Source organism: Salmo trutta, chromosome 37 (genome assembly GCF_901001165.1).
Source record: "Salmo trutta chromosome 37, fSalTru1.1, whole genome shotgun sequence".
Classification (NCBI taxonomy): Eukaryota; Metazoa; Chordata; class Actinopteri; order Salmoniformes; family Salmonidae; genus Salmo; species Salmo trutta.
The window spans coordinates 1,043,271-1,067,980 of NC_042993.1; the positions used below are offsets into that span (position 1 = coordinate 1,043,271).

The 24,710-nt window shown below is 45.2% G+C and overlaps 2 protein-coding genes across 5 annotated transcripts; both read right to left on the bottom strand.

Moving 5' to 3' along the window:
• Positions 1-757: 757 nt before the first annotated feature.
• LOC115176389 (pre-B-cell leukemia transcription factor-interacting protein 1) lies at positions 758-23,144 on the bottom strand. 4 transcript variants are annotated; one of them, XM_029736402.1, is made up of 11 exons: positions 23,000-23,143; positions 10,060-10,142; positions 9,814-9,904; positions 5,424-5,485; positions 4,894-5,320; positions 4,520-4,753; positions 3,582-3,634; positions 3,358-3,474; positions 2,957-3,191; positions 1,738-2,558; positions 758-1,596 (listed from the first exon to the last, which is right to left on the bottom strand). In XM_029736402.1, the coding sequence occupies exons 2-11, from the start codon at positions 10,114-10,116 to the stop codon at positions 844-846; spliced, it is 2,850 nt and encodes a 949-aa protein (XP_029592262.1). In that variant the 5' UTR covers positions 10,117-10,142; positions 23,000-23,143; the 3' UTR covers positions 758-843. The 4 variants fall into 4 exon arrangements, with proteins under 4 accessions (XP_029592262.1, XP_029592259.1, XP_029592263.1 ...); XM_029736399.1 differs by having other exon boundaries at positions 1,651-2,558; XM_029736403.1 differs by having other exon boundaries at positions 758-2,558; positions 3,101-3,191; positions 23,000-23,144.
• A 250-nt stretch (positions 23,145-23,394) lies between these two features.
• Positions 23,395-24,434, bottom strand: LOC115176390 (lens epithelial cell protein LEP503-like). Its single transcript, XM_029736404.1, has 3 exons — positions 24,028-24,434; positions 23,915-23,945; positions 23,395-23,693 (listed from the first exon to the last, which is right to left on the bottom strand). Exon 1 carries the CDS (start codon positions 24,252-24,254, stop codon positions 24,063-24,065), a length of 192 nt encoding a protein of 63 aa, XP_029592264.1. The 5' UTR covers positions 24,255-24,434; the 3' UTR covers positions 23,395-23,693; positions 23,915-23,945; positions 24,028-24,062.
• Between the last annotated feature and the right edge of the window lie 276 nt (positions 24,435-24,710).

Consider the following 24,710-nt stretch of genomic DNA (forward strand, 5'->3'; position numbering starts at 1 on the left):
TGTACTACTCCCTTCAAAGAACAGCGCAAACTGGCTCTAACCAGAATAGAAAGAGGAGTGGGAGGCCCCGGTGCACAACTGAGCAAGAGGACAAGTATATTAGAGTGTCTAGTTTGAGAAACAGACACCTCACAAGTCCTCAACTGGCAGCTTCATTAAATAGTACCCGCAAAACACCAGTCTCAACGTCAACAGTGAAGAGGCGACTCCGGGATGCTGGCCTTCTAGGCAGAGTTCCTCTGTCCAGTGTCTGTGTTATTTTGCATATCTTAATCTTTTCTTTTTATTGGCCAGTCTGAGATTTGGCTTTTTCTTTGCAACTCTGCCTAGAAGGCCAGCATCCCGGAGTCGCCTCTTCACTGTTGACGTTGAGACTGGTGTTTTGCGGGTACTATTTAATGAAGCTGCCAGTTGAGGACTTGTGAGGCATCGGTTTCTCAAACTAGACACTAATGTTTTCTAATGATCAATTAGCCTTTTAAAATTATAAACTTGGATTAGCTAACGGGCCTCTGTACGCCTATGTAGATATTCCATAAAAAATCTGCAGTTTCCATCTACAATAGTAATTTACAACACTAACAATGTCTACATTGTATTTCTGATCAATTTGATTTTAATGGACAAAAAAAAGTGCTTTTCTTTCAAAAACAAGGACATTTCTAAATGACCCCAAATTTTGAACGGTGGTAGTATATATATATATATATATATATATATATATATATATATATATATATATGTTGCTCCTCCTAAATTCTACCTTGTAGCACATCCATCTATTTTCCTCCACCTCCATCTTTCCGCTCCTCCTGACATGCGTTGACTCCCTTTCTCACTCCATCACACCCGTCCTCTCTCACTCTCCTTCCTCCACTTCTCCCTCTCTCCTCCCCCTGGAACTGAAAACCTGTTCATTGCCTCTTCCTCAAAGTCATCCATCTCCTCCTCTACCTCCTCATCCTCCACCATATCCTCTAAGATGTCATCCACATCCTCCACAAAGTCCTTGAAGCGCATCTGGTCGTGAACGAACACTCCGTCACTGAAGAACTCCTTGGTTAGCTTACTGAGCTCCTCCCTCTTGGAGGCCTCCACCCCCACCCTCTCTGCCTTGACCAGGTAACCCAGGAGCAGGGCCTCAAACTCCGGCATGGTGACAGGGAGCAGCCCCTCTGCCTGGGCGCAGGCCTCCACTGAACTGCAGTGGGTTTGAGGGTTGGGTTTGTGCTGCAGTCGTTCTCTCTGGTGACTCCAGTAGTCAGGTTGCTCAAGGGGGGGTCGGTGGTGGGTTTGGGGAGGGCCCTTTTCTCTCTTTCTCCTCTCTTTCTGCCCTTCCTTGGAGTAGTGGTGGTCCTTCTCGTACTTGTCATTCCCTCTGTCCTTTTTCCAGTTTCCACCGTTTCTCTCCTCCTTCAATCCTTCCATCTTTCTATTTCCATCAGACCACTCATTTTCTCTCCTGTTGTCCTTACTCTTCCACTCTTTACTGACATCTTTCTTTCTGTCCTTCTTTGTCCAATCCTTCTCTCCCTTCCACTCCTTCTCTCCCTTCCACTCCTTCTCTCCCTTCCACTCCTTCTCTCCCTTCCACTCATCCCTGCCCTTATTCCAACCTCCTTTTCTTTGATTTTTCTCCTCTTTTCCATTCTTCTCTCCCTTCCACTCCTTTTTCTCTCCTCTCTCCTTCCATCCTTTGCCAAGGTCCTTATAGTCATCCTTGTCATTCTTCCACTCCTTCTCTCCCTTCCACTCATCCCTGCCCTTATTATAACCTCCTTTCTTTTGATTTTTCTCCTCTTTTCCATTCCGCTCATCCTTGCCTTTTTTCCACTCCTTGCTATCACTCCATCTTTCAGGTTTTCCCTTTTTCCAATCTTTCTCCACCTTCCAGTCTTTTTTCTCACTCTTCTCCTTCCATTCCATCTTGTTTCCTCTGTCCTTCCATGGTTCGCCCTCATTCCCTCTGCTAGATTTATCTTTCTTCCATTCTCCCTTCTTGTCTTCTTTCTTCTTCCACTCTTTCTCTTTTCCTTCTTTCTCCGGGTCATATTTTCCACGTCTCCACTCTTTTTCTACCTTACAATCCGTCTTCCCTTCCTTATTCCAATCCGTCTTCCCTCCCTTATTCCAATCCGTCTTCCCTCCCTTATTCCAATCCGTCTTCCCTCCCTTATTCCAATCCGTCTTCCCTCCCTTATTCCAATCCGTCTTCCCTCCCTTATTCCAATCCGTCTTACCTCCCTTATTCCAATCCGTCTTACCTCCCTTATTCCAATCCGTCTTACCTCCCTTATTCCAATCCGTCTTCCCTCCCTTATTCCAATCCGTCTTCCCTCCCTTATTACAATCCGTCTTACCTCCCTTATTCCAATCCGTCTTACCTCCCTTATTCCAATCCGTCTTCCCTCCCTTCAACTCTTTATCCGTTTTCTCTCCCTTCCCTGGTTTCTTGCCCTCTCTCTCTATCGTTCCGGCTGTGTTCTGGGTGTCATCCCCAGTTTGGCCAGAGGGGGGCAGGACAGAGGCAGAGACTGGAGGTGAAGCTGCTTCTTTGGCTAAGGAAAGAAATGAAGAGAATTAGACATTTTTGTGTTTGTGTGCATGTACATGTTGTGTGTGTGTGTGTGTGTGTGTGTGTGTGTCTGTCTGTGTGCTAGTTCAGTCACTGTGGCTATTAGTGTCACTAGCTAGCTCTTTCCCCCTGTCCTCTTCCTCCCTCCTTCACATTCCCTACTCCCCTCCCGCTCTCCTACACATACCTGTGGGTTCAAATACTATTGGAAATCTTCCAAATACTTTTAGGGATTGCTTTAGCATGCCTGGTGTACCAGGTGGGCGGGGCTTGCAGTTAAGAAAATGTTATTGTGCCAGGCATTCTCAATCAAGCCCAGCTGAAGTACAGTATTGTAAATGATTTGAAATAGTATTTGAAGCCAGGTCTACTCCTAAGTACCTGTGCTGTGTTTTAGTTCTGTCACTGTGGCTCTGAGTGTCTCTAGATCCTTCTGTAAGACAGGAACAGACTCCAGCTCTCTCTTCATCCTCTCGTTCTCCTTCTGAAGGACAGGGAGCGACGTCATCTCTTTCTTCAGCCTACCGTGCTCCTTCTCCACCTCCTCCCTCTTCTTTCTCTCCTTCCCTCCATCCTCCGCCTCCTTCTGGGCTACTTTTAGCTCCTCTTTCTGTGCCTGATTAAAAAAAACAAAGAGGACCCTTTGAGAATATAGGCAGCACACACACACACACACACACACACACACACACACACACACAGTTGTACATTAAGTCAGAAAGAGAGAGAGAGAGGGGGAGAGGAAGAGAGAGAGAGAGAGAGAGACACAGCGAGGGGCCTACCAGGAGTTGGGCTTGCAGTACAGCTATCCGTGGGTCTTCTTTAGCCAGTTTATTCAGTTGGTCTGTACTGTCAACATCTACAGGTGGTGGAAGAGGAACCTCAGGATTCAGCCATTCCTTTGATAACACACAGACAAACATTACACACACACACACACACACACACACACTACCATTTGAATTTTGAAGTTAGAGGGGGATAAGATAGATCGATAGAGGCTGACCTGTTTTCCCACCACCTCTGTTTCTCTCAGCTCCCTGGCATCATAGTCCCCCTCTGGAAGGACAACAGCTGTTATAACGCATCACAAGACTGACACAGAATGTTACAAGGCATTATATCACAGTTATAACAAGTATAATGCATCATAAAGACAATGGAGACAACCACGGACATCATATCATATAGATATATCATTGGGGACAATACACATCACTCTACACACAAACACTAGGATGCACCATCACCATGACAACAAAACACAAGGATGGAATGCAACACACAGTGCATCAGTGCATGTCAGGAGCTTCCTCATCAAAGCATTGAGAACCAACATGACGCATCAAAACACACTCAAACGGTGTCATGAGGATGGGCAGGCAACATTCACCTGCACATAGCCCCCACAGCATGCACACACACATTATCAACATGCACTTGTCATTTGTAATTGGCTAAGTAACCCTTCAGTTACACAGGGGGAAAAAAAACTAAATCATTAAGCGAATATTAATTTCTAACATTCATTGAATAGTAATATTATATACAGTGTAGATCTAGAGAGAGCAGTGCATCTTGGGAAAGCATGGAGAGCACTGTCAACCAAGCATGTGGTACACACACACACACACACACACACACACACACACACACACACACACACACACACACACACAACCTACCACCAACCAGGTCCATGAAGACACCTGTAGACATAATAGATAGACCTTTATCTGTGACCACTACTTCAACCAACACACTACTGACTAGCTGTGATGTGGGGGACAAATCCCTTTAGTCTGATCAGTCATCATTATGTGAAGCACATTGTGTTACTGTCATAGAGAAGAGACATACAGGTGTGTGTAGGTCATACACCGTTCACTTAAAGGTAACAATATTGTATGTTACCATGGTAACAGAAACTGCAGAGACACACACCTGAGAAGAAGATGGTTCCGAGGCCCAGCAGTATGACAGCTCCTAGGATGCACTTGTTGAGAGAGAAACCAGTCTCCTCTTGCTCCCTCTGCTGCGGAATCCGGAACTCCTCCTCCTCCTCCTCCTCCTCTTCCCTTCCGATCCGCTCCAGAGCCGCCAGGAGAGACCCCCTCCTCCTCCTCACCCCTGACACCCCTTCCTCCTCCCCCACCACCTCTGCTTCCAGATGGGAGTCTGGCCCAGGGAGAAAGAGGGAAGTTAGAACCACTGAACATTAGCTTTAAAGGGACAGTTCACACAAACTACATTTTAAGGAGAAGTGACAGTGAAGCTAATGTTGTTACGGTGCTCCAGACAGATGCCTTGTGTCTCACCTGTCTTGGCCCCGACCTCAGACAGATCAGACTCCTCCTCTTCCTGCCCAAGCCCCTCCTCATAATGATGATGCACATCCTGTATATATCCCTCCACTTCCTGTACAAGCCCCACCTCTTCCAGTGGCTCAGTGTTGAGCAGCAAGGCAGGGGGCTCTTCAAGGTCGGGGGAGGAGCTAATGTGGGTGTAGGAGTCAGAGAACGAATCAGGGTCAGAGATGGGAGGGGCTGGGTTCGCAGGGAGGCTTCTGGATTGGCTGTGTGTATCTGGGTCAAGGCCTGTGGGGGCGGGGACTTCTAACAGAGAGCTCGGAGGAGCAACACTAGCAGAGGTGGAGTCAAGGGCAGGGGTTGAGTCAGGGACAGGGTCAAAGGGAAGGTCATGGGTATAATCCTTGTCTCTCTCTGGTTGTGTTTCCTGGGTCTCCTGGGGATGGATGTGAAACAACTGTTAGTGTCCAAGACCAGTCAGTGTTTCCTCTAGCTAGATATGATCCTAGGTGGGGTGTCATAAGAGATGGATCTCTAACCTGCTGTAGCTTCACAGAGTGAGACTCTTCAGCAGACACTGCATCCTCCCCAGACCTACTCTCTGATAGACAGACAGACAGACATGTTAGAGGTTAAGTAGTATAACAGTAGTAGTGCCTGTAGGTTATACTATTGCAGTTGCGACCCGTCATTCACGGCAGGGCAGAGCCCCACCTGTTTTGCATGTTATTTGGCATTAATACATTTCACATATCAGTTTGCAAACAATGAGTTAATAACGCTGCATACAAACATGGTCTCTTTTTAGATTTCTTGAGTAACGCAGCTCCAAAATGCAGGTGTTTTTGCCTAGCTCAGCGCTTTCTTTGGTGGTGGGGCAGCCAGCGTAACATACAGAGCGAAGGGGTTGGGTCAGTGTTCTGTCACTCATGGGGACACTACGTCAACGCAAAACCTACGGGGAGATTCTGCAGCAAGGAAGGTCCACAAGAACACAGTGGCCTCCATCACTCTAAAAATGGAAGAAGTTTGGAAACACCAAGACTATTCCTAGAACTGTCCGCCCGGCCAAACTGAGCAATTGGGGGAGAAAGGCCTGGTCAGGTTGGTGACCAAGAACCCTATGGTCACTTTGACAGCACTCCATAGTTCCTCTATGGGGATGGGAGAACCTTCCAGAAGGACAACCATCTCTGCAGCACTCCAACAATCAGGCCTTTATGGTAGAGTGACCACACCAAAGCCACTGCTCAGTTAAAGCCCAGCTTGAAGTTTGCCAAAAGGCACCTGAAGGACTTTCAGACCATGAGAAACTCGATTCTCTGGTCTGATGAAACCAAGATTGAACTCCTTGGCCTGAATACCAAGTGTCACGTCTGGAGGAAACCTTGCACCATCCCTACGGTGAAGCATGGTGGCAGCATCATGCTGTGGTGATGTTTTTCAGCGGCAGGGACTGGGAAACTAGTCAGGATCGAGGGAAAGATGAACGGAGCAAAGTACAGAGATCCTTGATGAAAACCTGCTCCAGAGCGCTCAGGACCTCAGATTGGGGCGAAGGTTCATCTTCCAACAGGACAACGACCCTAAGCACACAGCCCAGACAACGCAGGAGTGGCTTCAGGACAAGTCTCTGAATGTCCTTGAGTGGCCCAGCCAGAGCCCGGACTTGAACCCGATCGAACATCTCTGGAGAGACCTGAAAATAGTTGTGCAGCGACACTCCACATCCAACCTGACAGAGCTTGAGGGGGATCTGCAGAGAACAATGGGAGAAACTCCCCAAATACAGGTGTGCCAAGCTTGTAGCATCATACCCAAGAAGACTCGAGGCTGTAATCACTGCCAAAGGTGCTTCAACAAAGTACTGAGAAAAGGATCTGAATACTTATGTAAATGTGATACATAAATTTGCTAAAATAAAAAAGGTTTTTTGCTTTGTCATGATGGGGTATTGTGTGTAGATAGTTTTTTTTAATCAATTTTAAAATAAGGCTGTAATGTAACAAAATGTGGAAAAAGTCAATGGGTCTGAATAGACTATCTACCGTAGCTTTGAATGGACTGATCATGTCAACATGATACTTTCAAAATCTTAGCTAGCAAACAGTCATCATGAGTCAAGTCGACAATGTACTGGCAAATAATATTCAATAATTGTCATATGAAGAGAAATTATACAAAATGTATCGTTGCTCATCGACCATTGGACAAACATTACAAAACAAGTAGGAAATCGCAAATTCAACAAATGAGTAGTTTTGAAGGAATCAGTGGCTAACTGCAAGCGTTGCAAAGCAATCACTAGCCTGCTATTCAGTGGAGAGGGTGTGTGGTCCAAGTCTGGGTTTAAGGGTCTCTTTTCCAAGCTTAAAAGGATAAACTCACTCAAGTCAGATTTTCCAGTTCCAAAATCTGCCACGTTGTTTGGAACACGGAACTGGGAAATCTCAGACTTGAGTGAGTTCAAGACAAGTGGGAACTCTGGGAAATAAAACGAGTTCCGACTGGGAAAATATGTTTTGAATGGTCATCCAACTCTGAATTCGGGAACTCAAGCTTCTTTCTAGAGCTCCGACCTGAAGATCATGATTTGACCTTGATCAAGTTTGTATATGGCACAAGTTTGTACATCTTAATTGTCAGTAGAAACCACATTTGTTTAAACAAGTCAACCATATCAGCTATGTTTTTTTAAAGGCAGTAAATGAGGCTGAATGAACTGTGTCGCTGCCAGACAAGGCTCCGCTGATAGCCAGGTGTAGCAGTGGTAAGGATTCACATGGTGTTGAAAAGAGTGCTCTGCTGTTGGGACAGCTTCATGTTGGCCCTAACAGTTTGTGGGAACCGTTTGTCACCGTTATATTGCAATTGATGTATTGTGTAGTGTTGTTTAGTGGCTTTATTGGCATGAATAAAAAAAAAAATGTTTGAGTTTGCCCCACCAAGATTTACATGCTAAAATCGCCACTGTTGCAATATGTGTTGTGTACCTGTAGGTTCTCATGTGGCAATACAGTAAGCTCCGAAAGTATTGGGACAGTGAATTTTTTGTTGTCGTTTTGGCTCTGTACTCCGGCACTTTGGATTTGAAATGATACAGTGACTGAGGTTAAAGTCAGACTCTACTTTAATTTCAGGGTATATTCATCCATATCATTTAGAAATTACACCACTTTTTGTACATAGTCCTCACATTTTAGGGGACCAAAAGTACTTGGACAAATGTATTTATATTATGTGTATTAAATTAGTCCAAAGTTTAGTTTTTGGTCCCATTTTCCTAGCACACAATGATTGCAGTAAGCTTGTTACTCTACAAACTTGTTGCAGTTTGTTCTGGTTGTTTCATATTATGTTGTGCCCAATGGAAATTAATGGTAAATAATGTAGTGTCATTTTGTAGTCACTTTTATTGTAAATAAACACTTCAGAACACTTCTACATTAATGTGGATGCTACCATGATAATGGATAGTCCTGAATTAATCGTGAATAATGATGAGTCAGAAAGTTAGACGCACAAATATCATACTCCCAAGACATGCTAATCTCTCACCGTTACAATAACAGGGGAGGTTAGCATTTTATATCATAACCCCAAGACATGGTAATCTCTCACCGTTACAATAACAGGGGAGGTTAGCATTTTATATCATACCTCCACACGACATGCTAATCTCTCACCGTTACAATAACAGGAGAGGTTAGCATTTTATATCAGCAGTATGACTGGGTGTACCTGTAGGTTTCTCTGCAGCAGTATGACTGGGTGTACCTGTAGGTTTCTCTGCAGCAGTATGACTGGGTGTACCTGTAGGGTTCTCTGCAGCAGTATGACTGGGTGTACCTGTAGGTTTCTCTGCAGCAGTATGACTGGGTGTACCTGTAGGTTTCTCTGCAGCAGTATGACTGGGTGTACCTGTAGGGTTCTCTGCAGCAGTATGACTGGGTGTACCTGTAGGTTTCTCTGCAGCAGTATGACTGGGTGTACCTGTAGGGTTCTCTGCAGCAGTATGACTGGGTGTACCTGTAGGTTTCTCTGCAGCAGTATGACTGGGTGTACCTGTAGGTTTCTCTGCAGCAGTATGACTGGGTGTACCTGTAGGTTTCTCTGCAGCAGTATGACTGGGTGTACCTGTAGGTTTCTCTGCAGCAGTATGACTGGGTGTACCTGTAGGTTTCTCTGCAGCAGTATGACTGGGTGTACCTGTAGGTTTCTCTGCAGCAGTATGACTGGGTGTACCTGTAGGTTTCTCTGCAGCAGTATGACTGGGTGTACCTGTAGGTTTCTCTGCAGCAGTATGACTGGGTGTACCTGTAGGTTTCTCTGCAGCAGTATGACTGGGTGTACCTGTAGGTTTCTCTGCAGCAGTATGACTGGGTGTACCTGTAGGTTTCTCTGCAGCAGTATGACTGGGTGTACCTGTAGGTTTCTCTGCAGCAGTATGACTGGGTGTACCTGTAGGTTTCTCTGCAGCAGTATGACTGGGTGTACCTGTAGGTTTCTCTGCAGCAGTATGACTGGGTGTACCTGTAGGTTTCTCTGCAGCAGTATGACTGGGTGTACCTGTAGGTTTCTCTGCAGCAGTATGACTGGGTGTACCTGTAGGTTTCTCTGCAGCAGTATGACTGGGTGTACCTGTAGGTTTCTCTGCAGCAGTATGACTGGGTGTACCTGTAGGTTTCTCTGCAGCAGTATGACTGGGTGTACCTGTAGGTTTCTCTGCAGCAGTATGACTGGGTGTACCTGTAGGTTTCTCTGCAGCAGTATGACTGGGTGTACCTGTAGGTTTCTCTGCAGCAGTATGACTGGGTGTACCTGTAGGTTTCTCTGCAGCAGTATGACTGGGTGTACCTGTAGGTTTCTCTGCAGCAGTATGACTGGGTGTACCTGTAGGTTTCTCTGCAGCAGTATGACTGGGTGTACCTGTAGGTTTCTCTGCAGCAGTATGACTGGGTGTATCTTCATGGTGCTCTGTTCTCTCCTCTACAGGCCTCAGTGTCTCAGCAACAGTCTCCTGAGACACACACATTATTTCATTGACCCATATGGTGACACATTAATCCCATTTGAAAAACAAATGTTCAAAACTCAAACTTTTGTAAACTCTGCAGTGCACACACACACACACACACACACACACACACACACTAAAGTGTGAAGAGAGCGTACCTCTGCTGTAAGGACAGTCCAGCTATTGCTGTTGGCAGCACCACCGCTGTCAGACATTACCCCCTCGTGGCTCTGTCCAGCACCTGCAAGTCATACACAGTACTTCAGCACAGGCTATAGATTGGCCTACTGTAGGCCAGTAATATTGAAATCCTGGCCTCAAGGTCCACAGTTCTATTGGTTTTCATTCTTTCCTTCAACTGATTTAAACCTGGGAAACCAAGTGTGTGCATGTCATGGATGATTAAATTACATTGATGGTTAGAGTAAGGGCCAGAGGGAGAGGAGAAAGGCAGCAGTACTGCAGAGAGGCCCCCAGGGCCTGAATAGTATTGCTATAGGCTTCATGTACAGATACTAAAAAGACTGTAAAAACACCAGGAAATCAGCTCCAAGAGATTTTAATTCAATAAGTCTGTTCTCAAGTATTCACATGCATAACAGAGAGACACGTGGTTGTATACAAATGTAAGCAAGATTTGAAATTATTATTTTAGTCAAACATAGTGGCAAGAAAAAGTATGTGAACCCTTTGGAATTACCTGGATTTCTGCATAAATTGGTCATAGAATTTGATCTGATCTTCATCTAAGTCACAACAATAGACAGTGTGCTTAAACTAATAACCACACAAATTATTGTATTTTTCTTGCCTATATTGAACACATAATTTAAACATTCAAAGTGTAGGTTTGAAAAGTATGTGAACCCCTAGGCTAATGACTTCTCCAAAAGCTAATTGGAGTCAGGAGTCAGCTAACCTGGAGTCCAATCACTGAGACGAGATTGGAGATCTTGGTTAGAGCTGCCTTGCCCTATTAAAAAAAAAAAAAACTCACAAAATTTGAGTTTGCTGTTCACAAGAAGCATTGCCCAAAGTGAACCATGCCTCAAACAGATGAGATCTCAGAAGACCTAAGATTAAGAATTGTTGACTTGCATAAATCTGGAAAAGGTTACGAAAGTATCTCTAAAAGCCTTGATGTTCATCAGTCCACGGTAAGACAAATTGTCTATAAATAGAGAAAGTTCAGCACTGTTGCTACTCTCCCTAGGAGTGGCCGTCCTGCAAAGATGACTGCAAGAGCACAGCGCAGAATGCTCAATGAGGTTAAGAAGAATCCTAGAGTGTCAGCTAAAGACTTACAGAAATCTCTGGAACATGCTAACTAGAGGTCGACCGATTAATCGGAATGGCCAATTAATTAGGGCCGATTTCAAGTTCATAACAAATCGGTATTTTTGGCCACTTTTACATTTTTTTTATACCTTTATTTAACTAGGCAAGTCAGATTAAGAACACATTCTTATTTTCAATGACGGCCTAGGAACGGGGTTCAACTGCCTTGTTCAGGGGGGATTCGGGATTCGTTTTTGCAACCTTCCGGTTACTAGTCCAACGCTCTAACCACCTGCCTTACATTGCACTCCACGAGGAGCCTGCATGGCAGGCTGACTACCTGCTACGCGAGGGCAGCAAGAAGCCAAGGTAAGTTGCTAGCTAGCATTAAACTTAACATATTCACTACTTAACTACACATGGTTGATAGTTTTTTTATAAGAAGTTTGTCTGTCTATTGTTGTGACCTAGATGAAGATCAGATACATTTTATGACCAATTTTTGCAGAAATCCAGGTATTTCCAAAGGTTTCAGATACAGTGGCAAGAAAAAGTATCTGTTTGGGCTTCTTGCGGTCAATTTACAGTCTAAAACTATTTGTAATTTTGTTCCGGCCCCCCGACCATCCGCTCAGCATCAGTATGCTACATTACAGTTCACTGTTCCACTTCTCATTCTGCTACTGAAGGCCTTACAGAATCAGTATGATACATTACATCACTGTAGGGGCGGCAGATAGCCTAGTGGATATGAGCGTTGGGTCAGTAATCGAAAGGTTGCTGGTTCGATTCTCTGACCTGACTAGGTAAAAACAAATCTGTCGATGTGCCCTTGAGCAAAGCACTTAACCTAAATTGCTCTGGATAATTGCGTCTGCTAAATGACAAAAAAAACAGTACTGTTCCACTCCTCATTCTGCTACTGAAGGCCCTACAGCATCAGTGTGCTACAGTACTGTTCCACTCCTCATTCTGCTACTGAAGGCCCTACAGCATCAGTACTGTTCCACTCCTCATTCTGCTACTGAAGGCCCTACAGCATCAGTACTGTTCCACTCCTCATTCAGCTACTGAAGGCCCTACAGCATCAGTGTGCTACAGTACTGTTCCACTCCTCATTCTGCTACTGAAGGCCCTACAGCATCAGTGTGCTACAGTACTGTTCCACTCCTCATTCTGCTACTGAAGGCCCTACAGCATCAGTACTGTTCCACTCCTCATTCTGCTACTGAAGGCCCTACAGCATCAGTACTGTTCCACTCCTCATTCTGCTACTGAAGGCCCTACAGCATCAGTGTGCTACAGTACTGTTCCACTCCCCTTTCTGCTACTGAAGGCCCTACAGCATCAGTACTGTTCCACTCCTCATTCTGCTACTGAAGGCCCTACAGCATCAGTACTGTTCCACTCCTCATTCTGCTACTGAAGGCCCTACAGCATCAGTACTGTTCCACTCCTCATTCTGCTACTGAAGGCCCTACAGCATCAGTGTGCTACAGTACTGTTCCACTCCTCATTCTGCTACTGAAGGCCCTACAGCATCAGTACTGTTCCACTCCTCATTCTGCTACTGAAGGCCCTACAGCATCAGTGTGCTACAGTACTGTTCCACTCCTCATTCTGCTACTGAAGGCCCTACAGCATCAGTACTGTTCCACTCCTCATTCTGCTACTGAAGGCCCTACAGCATCAGTACTGTTCCACTCCTCATTCAGCTACTGAAGGCCCTACAGCATCAGTACTGTTCCACTCCTCATTCTGCTACTGAAGGCCCTACAGCATCAGTACTGTTCCACTCCTCATTCTGCTACTGAAGGCCCTACAGCATCAGTACTGTTCCACTCCTCATTCTGCTACTGAAGGCCCTACAGCATCAGTACTGTTCCACTCCTCATTCTGCTACTGAAGGCCCTACAGCATCAGTACTGTTCCACTCCTCATTCTGCTACTGAAGGCCCTACAGCATCAGTACTGTTCCACTCCTCATTCTGCTACTGAAGGCCCTACAGCATCAGTGTGCTACAGTACTGTTCCACTCCTCATTCTGCTACTGAAGGCCCTACAGCATCAGTACTGTTCCACTCCTCATTCTGCTACTGAAGGCCCTACAGCATCAGTATGCTACAGTACTGTTCCACTCCTCATTCTGCTACTGAAGGCCCTACAGCATCAGTACTGTTCCACTCCAAATTCTGCTACTGAAGGCCCTACAGCATCAGTACTGTTCCACTCCTCATTATGCTACTGAAGGCCCTACAGCATCAGTGTGCTACAGTAATGTTCCACTCCTCATTCTGCTACTGAAGGCCCTACAGCATCAGTACTGTTCCACTCCTAATTCTGCTACTGAAGGCCCTACAGCATCAGTGTGCTACAGTACTGTTCCACTCCCCTTTCTGCTACTGAAGGCCCTACAGCATCAGTGTGCTACATTACTGTTCCACTCCTCATTCTGTTACTGAAGGCCCTACAGCATCAGTGTGCTACAGTACTGTTCCACTCCTCATTCTGCTACTGAAGGCCCTACAGCATCAGTACTGTTCCACTCCTCATTCTGCTACTGAAGGCCCTACAGCATCAGTATGCTACAGTACTGTTCCACTCCTCATTCTGCTACTGAAGGCCCTACAGCATCAGTACTGTTCCTCTCCTCATTATGCTACTGAAGGCCCTACAGCATCAGTACTGTTCCACTCCTCATTCTGCTACTGAAGGCCCTACAGCATCAGTACTGTTCCACTCCTCATTCTGCTACTGAAGGCCCTACAGCATCAGTACTGTTCCACTCCTCATTCTGCTACTGAAGGCCCTACAGCATCAGTGTGCTACAGTACTGTTCCACTCCTCATTCTGCTACTGAAGGCCCTACAGCATCAGTACTGTTCCACTCCTCATTCTGCTACTGAAGGCCCTACAGCATCAGTGTGCTACAGTACTGTTCCACTCCCCTTTCTGCTACTGAAGGCCCTACAGCATCAGTGTGCTACATTACTGTTCCACTCCTCATTCTGTTACTGAAGGCCCTACAGCATCAGTGTGCTACAGTACTGTTCCACTCCTCATTCTGCTACTGAAGGCCCTACAGCATCAGTACTGTTCCACTCCTCATTCTGCTACTGAAGGCCCTACAGCATCAGTATGCTACAGTACTGTTCCACTCCTCATTCTGCTACTGAAGGCCCTACAGCATCAGTACTGTTCCACTCCTCATTCTGCTACTGAAGGCCCTACAGCATCAGTACTGTTCCACTCCTCATTCTGCTACTGAAGGCCCTACAGCATCAGTACTGTTCCACTCCTCATTCAGCTACTGAAGGCCCTACAGCATCAGTACTGTTCCACTCCTCATTCTGCTACTGAAGGCCCTACAGCATCAGTACTGTTCCACTCCTCATTATGCTACTGAAGGCCCTACAGCATCAGTACTGTTCCACTCCTCATTCTGCTACTGAAGGCCCACCAGCATCAGTACTGTTCCACTCCTCATTCTGCTACTGAAGGCCCTACAGCATCAGTGTGCTACAGTACTGTTCCACTCCTCATTCTGCTACTGAAGGCCCTACAGCATCAGTACTGTTCCACTCCTCATTCTGCTACTGAAGGCCCTACAGCATCAGTGTGCTACAGTACTGTTCCACTCCTCATTCTGCTACTGAAGGCCCTACAGCATCAGTACTGTTCCACTCCTCATTCTGCTACTGAAGGCCCTACAGCATCAGTACTGTTCCACTCCTCATTATGCTACTGAAGGCCCTACAGCATCAGTGTGCTACAGTACTGTTCCACTCCTCATTCTGCTACTGAAGGCCCTACAGCATCAGTACTGTTCCACTCCTCATTCTGCTACTGAAGGCCCTACAGCATCAGTACTGTTCCACTCCTCATTCTGCTACTGAAGGCCCTACAGCATCAGTGTGCTACAGTACTGTTCCACTCCTCATTCTGCTACTGAAGGCCCTACAGCATCAGTGTGCTACAGTACTGTTCCACTCCTCATTCTGCTACTGAAGGCCCTACAGCATCAGTACTGTTCCACTCCTCATTCTGCTACTGAAGGCCCTACAGCATCAGTACTGTTCCACTCCTCATTCAGCTACTGAAGGCCCTACAGCATCAGTACTGTTCCACTCCTCATTCTGCTACTGAAGGCCCTACAGCATCAGTGTGCTACAGTACTGTTCCACTCCTCATTCTGCTACTGAAGGCCCTACAGCATCAGTGTGCTACAGTACTGTTCCACTCCTCATTCTGCTACTGAAGGCCCTACAGCATCAGTACTGTTCCACTCCTCATTCTGCTACTGAAGGCCCTACAGCATCAGTGTGCTACAGTACTGTTCCACTCCTCATTCTGCTACTGAAGGCCCTACAGCATCAGTACTGTTCCACTCCTCATTATGCTACTGAAGGCCCTACAGCATCAGTGTGCTACAGTACTGTTCCACTCCTCATTCTGCTACTGAAGGCCCTACAGCATCAGTACTGTTCCACTCCTCATTCTGCTACTGAAGGCCCTACAGCATCAGTACTGTTCCACTCCTCATTCTGCTACTGAAGGCCCTACAGCATCAGTGTGCTACAGTACTGTTCCACTCCTCATTCTGCTACTGAAGGCCCTACAGCATCAGTACTGTTCCACTCCTCATTCTGCTACTGAAGGCCCTACAGCATCAGTGTGCTACAGTACTGTTCCACTCCTCATTCAGCTACTGAAGGCCCTACAGCATCAGTGTGCTACAGTACTGTTCCACTCCTCATTCTGCTACTGAAGGCCCTACAGCATCAGTACTGTTCCACTCCTCATTCTGCTACTGAAGGCCCTACAGCATCAGTACTGTTCCACTCCTCATTCTGCTACTGAAGGCCCTACAGCATCAGTACTGTTCCACTCCTCATTCTGCTACTGAAGGCCCTACAGCATCAGTACTGTTCCACTCCTCATTCTGCTACTGAAGGCCCTACAGCATCAGTGTGCTACAGTACTGTTCCACTCCTCATTCTGCTACTGAAGGCCCTACAGCATCAGTGTGCTACAGTACTGTTCCACTCCTCATTCTGCTACTGAAGGCCCTACAGCATCAGTACTGTTCCACTCCTCATTCTGCTACTGAAGGCCCTACAGCATCAGTACTGTTCCACTCCTCATTCAGCTACTGAAGGCCCTACAGCATCAGTACTGTTCCACTCCTCATTCTGCTACTGAAGGCCCTACAGCATCAGTGTGCTACAGTACTGTTCCACTCCTCATTCTGCTACTGAAGGCCCTACAGCATCAGTGTGCTACAGTACTGTTCCACTCCTCATTCTGCTACTGAAGGCCCTACAGCATCAGTACTGTTCCACTCCTCATTCTGCTACTGAAGGCCCTACAGCATCAGTGTGCTACAGTACTGTTCCACTCCTCATTCTGCTACTGAAGGCCCTACAGCATCAGTACTGTTCCACTCCTCATTATGCTACTGAAGGCCCTACAGCATCAGTGTGCTACAGTACTGTTCCACTCCTCATTCTGCTACTGAAGGCCCTACAGCATCAGTACTGTTCCACTCCTCATTCTGCTACTGAAGGCCCTACAGCATCAGTACTGTTCCACTCCTCATTCTGCTACTGAAGGCCCTACAGCATCAGTGTGCTACAGTACTGTTCCACTCCTCATTCTGCTACTGAAGGCCCTACAGCATCAGTACTGTTCCACTCCTCATTCTGCTACTGAAGGCCCTACAGCATCAGTGTGCTACAGTACTGTTCCACTCCTCATTCAGCTACTGAAGGCCCTACAGCATCAGTGTGCTACAGTACTGTTCCACTCCTCATTCTGCTACTGAAGGCCCTACAGCATCAGTACTGTTCCACTCCTCATTCTGCTACTGAAGGCCCTACAGCATCAGTACTGTTCCACTCCTCATTCTGCTACTGAAGGCCCTACAGCATCAGTACTGTTCCACTCCTCATTCTGCTACTGAAGGCCCTACAGCATCAGTACTGTTCCACTCCTCATTCTGCTACTGAAGGCCCTACAGCATCAGTGTGCTACAGTACTGTTCCACTCCTCATTCTGCTACTGAAGGCCCTACAGCATCAGTGTGCTACAGTACTGTTCCACTCCTCATTCTGCTACTGAAGGCCCTACAGCATCAGTACTGTTCCACTCCTCATTCTGCTACTGAAGGCCCTACAGCATCAGTGTGCTACAGTACTGTTCCACTCCTCATTCTGCTACTGAAGGCCCTACAGTACCAGTACTGTTCCACTCCTCATTCTGCTACTGAAGGCCCTACAGCATCAGTACTGTTCCACTCCTCATTCTGCTACTGAAGGCCCTACAGCATCAGTACTGTTCCACTCCTCATTCTGCTACTGAAGGCCCTACAGCATCAGTACTGTTCCACTCCTCATTCTGCTACTGAAGGCCCTACAGCATCAGTACTGTTCCACTCCTCATTCTGCTACTGAAGGCCCTACAGCATCAGTACTGTTCCACTCCCCTTTCTGCTACTGAAGGCCCTACAGCATCAGTACTGTTCCACTCCTCATTCTGCTACTGAAGGCCCTACAGCATCAGTGTGCTACAGTACTGTTCCACTCCTCATTCTGCTACTGAAGGCCCTACAGCATCAGTGTGCTACAGTACTGTTCCACTCCTCATTCTGCTACTGAAGGCCCTACAGCATCAGTACTGTTCCACTCCTCATTCTGCTACTGAAGGCCCTACAGCATCAGTACTTTTCCACTCCTCATTCAGCTACTGAAGGCCCTACAGCATCAGTGTGCTACAGTACTGTTCCACTCCTCATTCTGCTACTGAAGGCCCTACAGCATCAGTGTGCTACAGTACTGTTCCACTCCTCATTCTGCTACTGAAGGCCCTACAGCATCAGTACTGTTCCACTCCTCATTCTGCTACTGAAGGCCCTACAGCATCAGTGTGCTACAGTACTGTTCCACTCCTCATTCTGCTACTGAAGGCCCTACAGCATCAGTACTTTTCCACTCCTCATTCTGCTACTGAAGGCCCTACAGCATCAGTACTGTTCCACTCATCATTCAGCTACTGAAGGCCCTACAGCATCAGTGTGCTACAGTACTGTTCCACTCCTCATTCAGCTACTGAAGGCCCTACAGCATCAGTATGCTACAGTATTGTTCCACTCCGCATTTTGCTGCTTAAACTCATCATTTACATCCTGTTTTTACATGCACAGGAAGTGTGTGTGTGTGTGTGTACATGAAGTGCACACTCCTGTGAGTTTATTCAGTCCTTCATTAGTAGTAGTGTGTGTTGCTAGCATTGTGGCTACCCTGGCTTCTGACTGGCTGACGCATGCTTTGGCAGAGACAGGGGTTACTATGGCTTGGGCCATTGTAGAATTAGAATTAGTAGAACAGACATTCCCAAAGGAGCAGTGGATTGGCCTACACCAGGAGCCATATTAGGCGCAGGAAGGCCCTGTATTTATTTAATGTTCGATTAATTGATGCCAACCACAATATTTTATTGTGCCTTTCTCAAAGTTCTACTACACATGCACAAAATGGCAAATTCTATTGTCATTCGGTGGATGGTGGATTTTAGAGAGCTAGTCCATTCTAGTCATTGTGATTCTTTGTCTGGCCAGGCAGTGCAGGAGGCACCTCCACTCAGGCTGAAATTACTGGAGCAGAAACCAACTGACTGAAAATACTGGACTGGGTTATAAAACGGCGCAATAAACTGCATACATGCATTAGTACGTTTATTGAAAGCCTAGATAAAAGTGTCCTGTCTACTTTCAAAAGTATGTTCTTCTATTAAATTGGACTTTCTAGGCTACTTCCAATACGGGTTATTATTGTCATTGTGTCTGACACCATCTTCAATCATGCCACTTCTGTCAGATCACTGCATGACACACTTTAGTCCCCCATGTCTCTCTGTCCCACAGTCATTTAGGTCTTCTAATCAGGCTCTTCCCATGAGAGGCCTGTTGAAATGTCGCCAATGGAGCATTGTGGAGCATATCGTGGAATGACTTAAATATAGATATTAGCCTAGCTAAATATAGAGCTAATGAGAAACTCCAAGACAGAGAGAGCGAACAGTGCCCTGGTAAATCAATCAAACATGCGCACACATTCTGAAGGAGCTCCACTGTCTCAACTGTGGAGCATTTAAAGAGGCAGTGCTGACCCGTCATTCAGGGCAGAGCTAAAAATATACATGTATTTTTTTTGCATGTTATTTTGGCATTAATGTCAGTTTGCAAACAATCATTGAGTTAATAAAGCAGCATACAGTCTCTTTTTTGCTTTCTTGAGTAAGGCAGCTCCAAAATGCAGGTGTCTCATGGGGACACTAAGTCACCGCAAAATCTATGGGTAGAGCTTGAAAATTCAAGTCCCTTGGGTACCCATCCAAGAAGGCTCAAGGTCTTTGGCCACAGATAAAATGTCTTCAAATCATATGTCTACCGAAGCTTTGATTGGACTGATCATGTCAACATCATACTTTCAGTGTCCTAGCTAGCAGTCAAAATCATGATCCAAGTCAACAACCTACTGGCAAATCCTTTCAATACTTGTCATATGAAGAGAAATTATACATAAAATGTATCGTTGCTCATCGGTAATTGGACATAAACATTACACAACAAGTTGGAAATTTCAAATTCAACAATGAGTGATTTGGAAGGAATCAGTGGCTAACTGCAAACATTGCAAAGCAATCACTAGCCTGCTATTCAGTGGAGTTGGTGTGTAGTCCAAGTCTGGGTTTAAGGGTCTCTTTTCCAAGCTTAAAAAAGGATAAACATTCAAACACCATGGGCCATAAAAGTGGATGAACTGCCTTGTTCAGGAGCAGAACGACAGATTTTTTTTTACCTTGTCAGCTCAGGGATTTGAACTTGCAACCTTTCGGTTACTGGTCCAACGCTCTAACCACTAGGCTACCTGCTGCCCTGTTCTGATTTGGTGGTGCACATGTAGCCTATAGCCATGTTTTAGAGAAACGTAATCATCAAATATTGTAAGAGTTTTCATTGTCTGTGTATATGTCCCCTTTATTTTTCTTATGGTTTTCTCCCTGTACACCAAGTCAGAACCGGAGGAACAGCCCATGTTCTGAATTCTGTCGCAGTACATTTCAAAAGTGCTGAACAAAGTTGCATTGACTATGTCCATCCTAGCTCACTCATTATTGTCTTAATCGAAATTATGGAATGCTTCTTATCGGCTCGTTGTCCCCTTACGACATAGTACATCTCAATTGTCAGTAGAAACCACATTTGTTTTAAAACTTCTTAGGAATAGCCCCATTTTTTTCAATTTTCACCTAAATTACATACCAAAATCTACCTGCCTGTAGCTCAGGCCCTGAAGCAAGGATATGCATATTATTGGTACCATTTGAAAGGAAACACTTTGAAGTTTGTGGAAATATGAATCGAATGTAGGAGGATATAAACACAATAGATCTGGTAGAAGAAAATACAAAGGAAAAAAAACAACCGGTCTTCTACCACCATCTTTGAAATGGAAGAGAAAGGTCACAGTTGTAGCTATCACGGGTTGTAATTCCGATAGTGTCCACAAGATGGCAGCAGTGTATGTGCAAAGTTTCAGATGGATAACTTGAAGTATGAGTGAACTACAAGACTTTTAGTGTGAAGTCCCCAGGTACATTTTGGCAAATCATGAAGGAGACATTCACATTCATATAACATTTTTCTGCAAGAATATCATCAAATCTGTATACTTGGACTTGATTTAGCTTTCCAAGTATTAGTAGCTATATTATACGTTCAACATTTGCAAAACAACCAGTTTTCATAACTGTGAATATCCTTATAAATTTTTGTCCAAAATGAAAAGGGATGCTGTCGTACAAGGTTAGTAGCTACATTTTACGACATATACATGGTAAAGCCCAGCTCATTGGCTATCTAGCTGGCCTTGTTTGACCCCGATTGGTGCTTATTTGACAAAGATACAGTAGTTCAAGTGATGACCACCCGCGTCATCGGCGTGCCATTAAGGCATCGCACTCTGACCAAATATAGTGTCCTATAGGATATACTACACCCCTAACGATATAGTGAAGTCTTGTTACCTTCTAGGATCTCTGAAGAATACATATGAACGTGATTTGACTCGTTCTAACAACGTTTAGGGTGAGATTATCACAGATTCCTTTCTTTGCAAATTGAACGAGTGGAAATGCAAAATTGATCGTACATGCTATATGGACCTTTTTAGGATATGAAAAAAGATTTTATCTAACAAAACAACACTTCATGTTATCTCTGGGACCCTTCGGATGATACATTCTGAAATCTTGCTCTGATTTAAGTACACATTTCACCTTCAGAGGTGAATTTATCAAACCTATCGCGGAGAAAAAAAGTGTTTTGTTGTTAGGAGCTCTCAAACAGTAGCATGCCATTTTTTCGCAGTAATAACTACCGTAAATTGGACAGTGCAGTTATATTAACAAGAATTTAAGCTTTCAGCTGATATAATGATCCTTAAGCAAGTCAGCCAAATCAGCTATGTTTTTATAAAAAGACAGTAAATGAGGCTGAAATAACTGTCGCTGCCAGACAAGACTCCGCTGATAGCCAGGTGTAGCAGTGGTAAGGATTCATTCCATGGTGCTGAAAAGAATGCACCTTTTGTCACCACTATAGTGCAATTAATGCATTGTTGAGATATATATATATATATTGCCCCACCAAGATTTCCATGTTAAATTAGCCACTGTAAATAGTAAATGTTCTCTAGACCTATAGTAAGTAGCCTAGAATTCTATATAAAATAAATCTAGCTTGTTTAAAGAAAAAAAACATTTGTAAAAATGTGGTGTCAATGAAAGATACCCTCATTCTTCCGTACTCGCTCTCTGAAGTGGATCATGACTAGAAGGGATACAGCTTTTGTCAAATTGAAGTCAAAAGCTGCATTTTTAGCTAACTCCTAAACCTTTTCCTGATCTTAACCTAGTTCGCCTAACCTGCTATTTTCATTCGCCTAACCTGCTGCATAAATTATCTTAAACCTGCTACGAAAAGTCCATTTTGACTAAAACTGTATCCCTTCTAGACAAAACCTCTGACAAACGCTTCGGCGCCAGTGGTAGTACACTTGGCCTATACAGGCGTCCACTGCAAACTGCACTTTTTCCGCTTCATATTTGCTTAAACAGGCCTGGGTAATAGAGAACGATGTGCTTTGAAACGAGTTTCTCTCATTCTCTTTAATCTGAAATTACATTTATTTTTGCGTTGTCACATGCTTCTTCCGTCTGTGTGCCAACAGCCTATTATATATCTTTATCTGTGTCTAGGCGAAAGAAAATGACCAAAAATGGTCACAACGCTACACTGCTGGCCTTGTCTAGTCGATGCTAGGCTGTAAAATGTTTAAACAAGTGTTCAACCTAAGCCTGGCAATGAATCATCGCTCCCTGACACCTAATTTGCATGTTAGCCATCTCAGTGTCGACAAAGAAGGTGTGTACTCTGAAATGTCAACAACTGTCACACCGCATCTCCACTGATGAACCATGACAAAATTATCATAATCGAGTGAAACATTTTGTGACCATCGGTGGCAACACAATATAGAACTAAATAATACGGAAACTTTACTACATCCGTTATAAAAGATGTACTATTCAATTAAAGATAAAACCTGTTATCTGCCAACCTACTATGAAAAACTAATCCCTTCCACCGAAAATCCAGATAGTTGCTTTAACCTCTGTCGAGAACCAGGAAACAGTAACATCTAACGACAAAATGGTAACAAGAACACAAAGTAACATTACATGTTCTACTCCACTTACCTCTGAACGCGTTGCTTTCCTTATAAATGGCAATTGTGTATCAATCCCTTTCTGCCAAATTAATTGAACGCATCCAACTTCGGAACTTGGAAGAGTCTCTTTGACACTTGCATGAGCCTCTTGTCCAACCGGGAAGGACATTCTCTGACGTCCCACCCCTCCTTGCCCATCTCGCCAATGATCATCGCTCTCTCGTGTCGCTCAATGGGCACACTTTCAGATTGATTGACACACGCAGGTGATAAGAGTGGGTATGCAAAATATACCATACGCAATGCTTTTCCGATGTTGAGTGGTGCCTCCTGACACTATGATGACATTGGCAGATGTCAGGCTCTACTTTTTTGTTTCTCTCACACACATCACCTGACTCTGGTTAGAACACACAAACAAAATCAGATATTACATTACTTTTTATTCCTTGCATATTAAGACTGTACAGAAATTAATAAAACTTGGAATTGAATGTGACCTAAGCAGCATCAAAAGCCATGTCCATTGCTTGTCCTCACAGGGTTGGTTTCTCCACAGGTCTAGGATCAGCTGATTGGTGTTAAGACGATGCTTCACACACACTGCAGGTCTCCAGACCGACTGACTCAGGATCAGAGAATAACAGAGAACCTCTGATACAGCAGGCAGCACATCAGTTTCTCAAGCCTCCAGACAGGAATACAGAACTGCATCATGGGCACTAAGAGGAGCAAATCCACACACCAGGGCCATATAGTACAACATGTACATGTACAACATAACATACTACACAGTCCTACATATTTGGTTGAATATTTTACAGTTAACATGTACCGTAGCTGAAAGGAAATGTTGTCAGAAAACAGTTTGGCAAACGTCTTCTATTTTGGAGTGAAACTATGTACAGTATCTACTGTATGTAATGACAAGACTCATACTTACACCATTTCACACGCTGTGTTTAACATCTTAGCTGGTGAGAGAAAAACGTAAGAGAGTGAAAAGGAGGAAGAGAGAAACACGTCCAGAGAGACACGCAGGAAAGAGAACCTCACCCTCGTGCCCCTCTCTCCCTCTCGTAGTGTCTCAGTCAGTCCAGTATCTCCTTGATGCACCAGCAGCAGAGTACGAAGTAGAGGCACTCCTTGAGGGACTGGATGAAGCCGTAGGCCATGTTCCCACCAAGGAAGTTCTTCCCTCTGCCTAGGCCCATGGCCATGTCACGCAGGTTCTGCCCGAGGGAGGAGGGCATGGCCTGGGGGAGAGGACGCTGGGGGTGCATGGCTCTGCTCCACACGGAGGACAAGAGGAAGAAATTATAGAAATGGGAGATGAGAGGAATAGGGGTCAGGTCAATCCCAGAGGAGTTGAGGAGGAAAGGAAGAGGAGAAGACCAGGGTTGGACTGGGTGTGAGTGGACAGAGAGCTCCTGTCCTGAGCTCCTCCTATAGTGACATCAACACTACCAACACCAGGGGGTGTCAGGGGGTGTTCTCTCAGCTCCTGATCTTTCTCTATTCTATTCTTCTACACAGACACACCAGTCACCCCTGGTTATGAACCATTCTGTTCACTGGCTCTGGGTGTGTTCTGCACCCCACCACCCCTCTCTCTCCCTCCCTCCCTCCCTCCCTCCAGCTCTCTCTCTGTATCTCTAGGGTTTTTGCCAGTCTGGAACAGACTAGCTCGGTGCTCTCCGTCTCTCTCTATGTAAAGCATAATCTATTCACCACCTACA